This window comes from Cicer arietinum, chromosome 5 (genome assembly GCF_000331145.2).
Source record: "Cicer arietinum cultivar CDC Frontier isolate Library 1 chromosome 5, Cicar.CDCFrontier_v2.0, whole genome shotgun sequence".
Taxonomy (NCBI): Eukaryota; Viridiplantae; Streptophyta; class Magnoliopsida; order Fabales; family Fabaceae; genus Cicer; species Cicer arietinum.
Window position 1 is genome coordinate 54839338 of NC_021164.2, and position 7479 is coordinate 54846816.

The window sequence follows — 7479 nt, forward strand, 5'->3', positions numbered from 1 at the left end:
AAAAAACCCCCCCCCCCCCCCCCCCCCCCCCCCTTTCTTGTGATTGACATTGGTACTTCAAAAAAAACTCTGCAAAGAAAAATAAGAAAAAGAGAAAGTCCAAGCTATGAATGACGAATTCAAAAAGGCCATCCAATGCTTGCAGCAATCTCATTTGAAAATGTTTGAGCAACAAAAGATTTTCAATGAGATAACCATAAAAAGTCACTGTCCATAATGTTCTAAACCTAAGGAAGAAAATACCTCTTTAAAAATAGAGGTTCATGAATTGAAAAAAGATTTAACCAACTTGGTAAAAACCACTGAAACTTTGCAGAAAAACATAATATGTGAAGAAAGGATATTTGACAAAGATGATTTACATTTCAAAACTTCTCAAAAAGAAAAGTCTTATGAAAACTTTTGTGTCAAAAAAGAAGGACGGTAAAGGTAATAAAAGATGTTACTGTAACAAAATTGGATTTGATTCCACATGTTTTTACAAAAAAAACGGATAAAAAATTTAAATCAAAACGATTTTCAGAAAACGAAGAATGTTCTGGTCTCATATCAGAACATTCTCCAAACACAAAAAAGAATTGTTCTTACTGTTTAAAGATTGGTCATGCTGAACAAAACTATTATCATAAGAAAAAAAATCTTCTATAAGAAGATAGACTAACCATCAAGGACCCAAACAAGTATGTATACCAAAATCATTACTAACTTGTGATACAGCAACATCATACAACAATCAAGAAAGAACATTGATACACGAATAAGGCATGCTCAATACACATGAATGGAAAAGTATGGTGCCTCCTGTCATTACAAATATTTGGATGGTTTATAACATTTGTAAACATTAACAAATCAAAGGTACATGAATCATTAGTTGAAATAATTTTGCATAGATTAAGAATGTTTGATATGTGAAAGATAACTTTGTAAAATTGATTTTAAAGTTATTTTTTAAACCCCACATTGCTGAGGTAAAACAAACATCCTCATGTTTTAGTTTAAAGAAAAATCCTTATGTTTTATACTTAGATGAATTTCCAACCGAATCATGTTTTTAAGTATTTTGAAAAAGAATTGTCATTTCTACAAGAAATTATTAAAGGAAATTTGAAACGTCATTCTTCAAATCATTCTTTGATGAAAATGATATTTCACATGATATTCTTGTCAAAGAACTTTCTAACAATATGGAGTTGTTTCTAAAAAAAATAATTACAAGAAATGACTTGAACAATTTTAAATGAATCAAGTGTTCAAAAATAAATTTTGGGAGAAGCCATAAAAATTGTTCGCCATATTTTTAATCTTGGCTCTACTAGAAAATATCTTGAACATAGCTTCATATGAATATTTGAAAAATAGAAAGCAAAACATATCATGCTTTCATATTTTTGAATGTCATTACTATGTTTTGCATGATAAAGAAAGTATGATAAATTTGTTTCAAAATGTCATAAAAGCATATTTTATGAATGCTCTATAGTCTATAAATATTATAGAATATAAAATCTTAAGGCCCAAACTGTAGATGAAATTATGCATGTTATGTTCGATGAATATGTTGATTTTCATAATGAAAGATAGGACGATGAAGAAAAATAACTACAATGTTAAATTTGGATAAATCACAAAGTTGATAATGTTTAAACGTCATCGTCAAAAAATTCCAAAGTTTGATAATGGATGGCAAAACAAAAAAATACGAGAGAATGATCAATTTAAGTAAAAATGTTCATGCTTTAATTCTGGAAGCAATACCAGAGCGTTCTCCACATAAGCATAATATTTTTTACAATGAATATGTTTCGTCCAATCAAAACTAATGTTGCCTATTACAATGATATAGTTGAAGAACATCAACAACTCCTAAATGTGCTTGAATCATTTGCTCCTTCACCCACCTCACTGCTTACCTTTCTTCCAAAACATCTCATCGAGATCAAATTATTGGAATACACAATGGTGAAATAAGAACTTGATTGATATTCCAAAAATATGATTAATGTCTCTACGATATTTCAAACATAGCCAAAAATCAATGTCATAATGGAGGATCTCTCCCAACAACAAAAGCTAAATTATCTCATTTCAACCATCAATCAAGATAAATGAATGAGCACGAAGAGAAACTCCAAAATATACAAAGATTTATTGTCATTGAACTTCAAGTGAGAAAGATCAGCAAATGAGGTACACTCAATTTTGCAACGATATTATGTGACTGATTAGATGCTATTAAAACTAAGAATGCATACTATTTTTTATGCAAGTATGACTTTAAAGTTTAAATTGATTACATCACTCTTTGTCATTACTTCTACATCCATATGCCTAATTTCTATCCTAAATTCAACATATTTTCACTCTTTATTCCTATACTTTTTCAGATGCTGTAAAAAAGTGTGCAAATCTAGTTTGATGTTCAAAATTATTGTCCTTGTTATAAAGACATTAAAATAAATTAGTGTCTTTAATAATTAGACAAAGTGATGTTTTGTCAAGTATAATAAAATGAATGCTTTTTTTTCTTCACACTTTGCACAATAACATCTTTCAAACTATCATGTTAAATAAATTGACATCATTTTATACAAATTCACCTCTTTATATCCTTAAAAGTATTATCTATCATGTTCTCTAATTATTTTGCATATATTGAGTAGCATATAGATTGTTCGTTGCTCGAATATAATATTTTGAATATGGCTTTTCAAGAATAAATTTGAGATTATAATATGGCTTATGATAGATAAATATATGATAAATATATTTATCATATATAGATGCCAAAAGGGGGAGATAAATATATGATGGATGTAAGTTGAAAGTAATTAATTAAGAATGCTAAGAGTTAACCTCTTGCATATATTTAGGGGGAGCTTAATTAAAATGTTAAAAATTGAACTCTTGCATGTGTTTAGAGGAGTTTATTTACATATCTATGATGATTCTTGCATTTTATTTATATCAATCTATAAAACTTAAGTTTTATTCAAAAGGTTCGTCTTCATAAAAAATGAGGAGATTGTTGAGGTAAAAGATTTTTTTATGTATGTTTTAATGACAACAAACCTTATGAAATAAATGAATAAATTTTATGAATGATGATCTACTAATGATTGCACTTCAGTTTTATTTAAGGAACATGGATTGCATAAGTGAACAAGCGAAAAAACCATTCACATGATTAAAATGCAAAAGTATCTACTCAATAATGAAAGAATCTAAAAAAGAATACATCATCTATCAATCATTCAAGAGAATGATTATTACATCTTCAAGATAACATCTTCATAAGGAAGATGATCAAATATATTCATACAACAATCAATGATCACATCATGTTATCAATCAAAGCAAATAATGTCTTAACTAAATTGGAAATTGATGACGAGATCATTCTGGTTTATCAAAGGATCATTCTAGTTTATCAAATGATCATTATGCAAAAACAAAGACCATTCTAGTTTATTAAAAACATAAGTATGGAAAAACAAAGATCATTATAGTTTATTAAAAATATAAAGAAGTCTAGATAAACGAATATCATTATAGTTATTTCATTTATGAGCAGAAATAAAGTGAATCATTTTTCATAGTCCAAACCTTAAGATAAACACATGTCAAGACTACTTAAAACAATACTCAACCCCAAAAAGTCTAGCTAAATGCCGAAAGAAGCAAACAACATTAAAATCAATCTCTAGATTGATGAGCTATGAGCAAGGACAACAAGGACACTATTGTTGCACCTTTTTACAAAAAGTACACCATGCTTATAAGACAAATGACTGACACTAGACAACTACTAAATTACTCATTCACGTTTTCCATACAACATAAAACCAAGAACATTCTAGTTTTACAAAATAATATTCTGATTATTCTCTTTTAAAGACATAATTAAAACATATTGTTTTCCACAATTCAAACCACAATTTAAAGAGTATCAAGACTGCTCAAGTCAATAGTGAAGCCTAGAAATTGAGTTGAATGCACAAAGGAGGAAATCAGACTCCAGATTGATCTCCAAATTGATGAGTTGTGAGCAAAGATGCAAGTACATTATACTTGCATTATTCTGTAGAAAACTCTGCATAATTCTAATTTGGAACAATATCAACTTACATTTCACAACCCATTCACGTTTTTCATCAAACCCAAAAGAAATAACGTTTTTCGTTTGTCAAAAACGTTTTGGACAACAATGTAAACACATATTTAATTATTTTAAAACATATCTAACACTTGGGAACTGTGTCCAACGAATATATTCAATTTAAACTGAATATTCAAAGTCTTTTATCATCTATAAATTGAAGATCAATTGGAAGATGAACACAATAATTCAATTTACAAATCTATCAACACTTATTCAAGTAATAACAAGTCAAAAACTCTTCAAGCAAACTCCAACTCTCTTCACTATATTTGTGGATCATCATTTACTGAGTTTGTCTTTATTTATCTCAAATAAGTGTTGAGAAGTTTCAAGATCTCAAACATTTTTATTATACACATCATTTGTAACTCAACTTTATCTTTTATGTTAGATTAAGTGTGTGTTGTAAATTTTTTTTCAAGGCTGAAAGGTGATTGTAAAAATCCTTTCTAGGTTGAAAGGTGAAGATTGTAATTGATCAATGTGTGATCAAGAGAAAAGGTGTGAATGAGAATATTCTGGTTTCAAAGCACATAGTGAAAATCTTACGGTTGTGAGAATTGGATTAGCCCGAGTTGGGTGAACCGATATATTTTTTATGTGTGATCTTTCTATCCCTTATTTTTAATTATTTTCACATATAAATCACACTTTATTATAAACTAATTTGTTTTATTTACTTATAACATATCCCGAACATTCTAGATATTTTGTTTCCACCAATATTGATCTTAAGTTAATTTAAATTAAGTACATGAATCAAAATTTTAAAAGGGTCACAATTCAGAACTCCAATTTCTTATTATTGACATTGCTACTTCACACTACTCCAATAATTTCTCCTCCCACACAAACAACTACCTCCGCTATCTCCACCCGAACACCTTCCAATTGCAACATCTCTAATATAACATCTACACTCTCCTCTTGTTGCAAAGACAAATGAAATAACCTACTAAATTTCTCAACAAAACTCCATCAACCAACCATGAATCCTTCCAAAACAAAATATTAGTCTAATTCCCAATAATTTTAAACAATTTTTTTTTATCAAACAATTCCTCTTTAATATTAGTTCTTCCCGCAAAATATTATTCCACCATACAGACCCCTTTGAACTGCCCCGATAAATCCCCCAACTTTTACTCCATATTTATTGATCAACACCTTAACCCATAGACCCTCTGACTCTATTTTTAACCTTGAATTGCCACCTAAAAAAATATTGATTTAGTGTTTAAAAAAAAACTTATTTGACATGTGTCTAACATAGATTAGAGTATAAAACTTCGTTAGTCGCCCTAACGTATTTTTCCATTCTTTTTTGTTGTCAACTTTTCTCTATTCTTATAGAATATCATTTCAACACTCATAGCCATCCATCCGAAGATACCTTTTGCGCTTATGCTTATCAATGGCCTATTACTCAATATCTATCTTAGTTAGGCGAATATTGATTTGTCCCTTTTATTTTGTTTTCCCACCCCATATAAGCTACTGGAAGCTAGGATTAGACTCCGATAAAAAGCCCAAAATCAAAGGATTATATGAGCATTCACCTCTCAGCTATCATATTGGGTCTATCTGCAACATTTCCAGGCATGTGTTTATGGAGGATCGTATTAGATACCTTCGACAAAAATCCACATCTTATTTTTTGAATTAGACTCATATAGTGAATAATAAAATGAGTAATATCAATCGTTGATAAACAATCAATTATTGATAATGGATGCACATACATGATCAATCATAAATAATAATAATCGTAACTTTTAATTTACTCACTTTACTATCTTCTCATTTTAAAATAATCAAATCATTACTTTTTATACTAACATGTGCCCTATGTGTTAAAGGTTATATATATATATATATATATATATATATATATATATATTACAATATATGGTAATTATGTCTTGAAACCACAATAGGAAACTACAATTCTTCCATGTTACAATACCAACTTTAAAATAATCATATAAAGGTGGGTTGTATGACATAATAAAAAAGTCTTATTGAATTTTATACTAAAAGGGTTTTTCGTTTAAATCCATGATTACATAAAACAATATGATGAAATGATATCAAATAAAAGTCAAATTATTTATTTCACAATATAAAATATCAATAAAAATTTATAAAAGTCACAAATTATATTTGATTACTACACAAAATACACTTAAACGTACAAATAATATTATATTAATATATATAAAAAATCATTAATTACATTGATTCAAAATAAAATAACGAACAAATATAAAATATTTATAAGTACAAGACAAATATCAGTACGTAAATAGTACTAAATTGATTCTCGATCTTTGAGTGACGAATGATTTTGATAACTTTCATGTATTTTAAATAAAATTATTGATTAAAATTAAATCATAAAAATTATTTAGATAAAGAAAATGGTTTATTAAAAGAGATACATATAAAATTAAAAAAAATTAGATGATTCAAAAAATAGAAAATCTAAATCCATTTAATAATTTTATTGTACTTTAGAGCAAAATTATTATTAAATAATAAAAATTATCCAAAAAAAAATTAATTAAAAAAGTAAATACAAAATCACTAAAGTTAAATAATTCAAATGTAGAAAATTCCAAATTCATTTGAAGTTGACAAATGTGTGCTTCATAATCCATCTAGAAGGAAAATATATGACCATTAAATTCATAAAATTAAAATCACAATTTATTTTAAATAATTAAAAGAAAAGAAACAGAAAAAAATGAATAGACCCAAAAGGCAAAAACAGTAAATTTAGTGCTGGAAAAAAAATCTTGGAAGTGATTGAGTGCATGCATCGTGCCGCTTGCAAGTAAAAGTGTTTGGAATTCCGAAAATCCACACTCCCTCCTTCCTTCACAATCAGATCTCACTCTCTCTGTTCTCTCTCTCTCTCTCTCTCTCTTTGAATCTGAATCCGAATCTCCGTACAAATTCTCCATAAACCTTCCAAATCACCCAACCTCATCAGATTGAATTTATCATCAATTAATCCCCAAATTCATTTCAATTCAATTTGGTGGTGATGGCTTCTCCCAATCAACCACCACCTTTCGATATGCACTCGTTCTTCAATCCTCCTAACCCCAATCTCAACCCTAACCCTAACCCTAACCCTAACAACATTTCTTCTCAATTCCCTCCATCTGCTCCTTCACCACCACCACCTTCTTCTTCCTCCTCTTACCCTCCACCCACCGGTCCTTTCACCCCAACACCTTTCCCTCACCACAACAACAATAACAATTATCCCTTCGATCACCACCATTTCCCAATTCAACACCGTTCCCTTT

The 7479-nt window shown here is 28.7% G+C and overlaps 1 protein-coding gene across 1 annotated transcript in view; it reads left to right on the forward strand.

Moving 5' to 3' along the window:
- Positions 1-6947: 6947 nt before the first annotated feature.
- Positions 6948-7479, forward strand: part of LOC101499690 (varicose-related protein) — a 9623-nt gene continuing 9091 nt past the window's right edge. Inside the window, exon 1 of the mRNA XM_027334708.2 lies at positions 6948-7478. Within this exon, the coding sequence (XP_027190509.1) occupies positions 7212-7478 (267 nt within the window). The 5' untranslated portion in view covers positions 6948-7211. The remainder of the gene's footprint in view (position 7479) is intronic.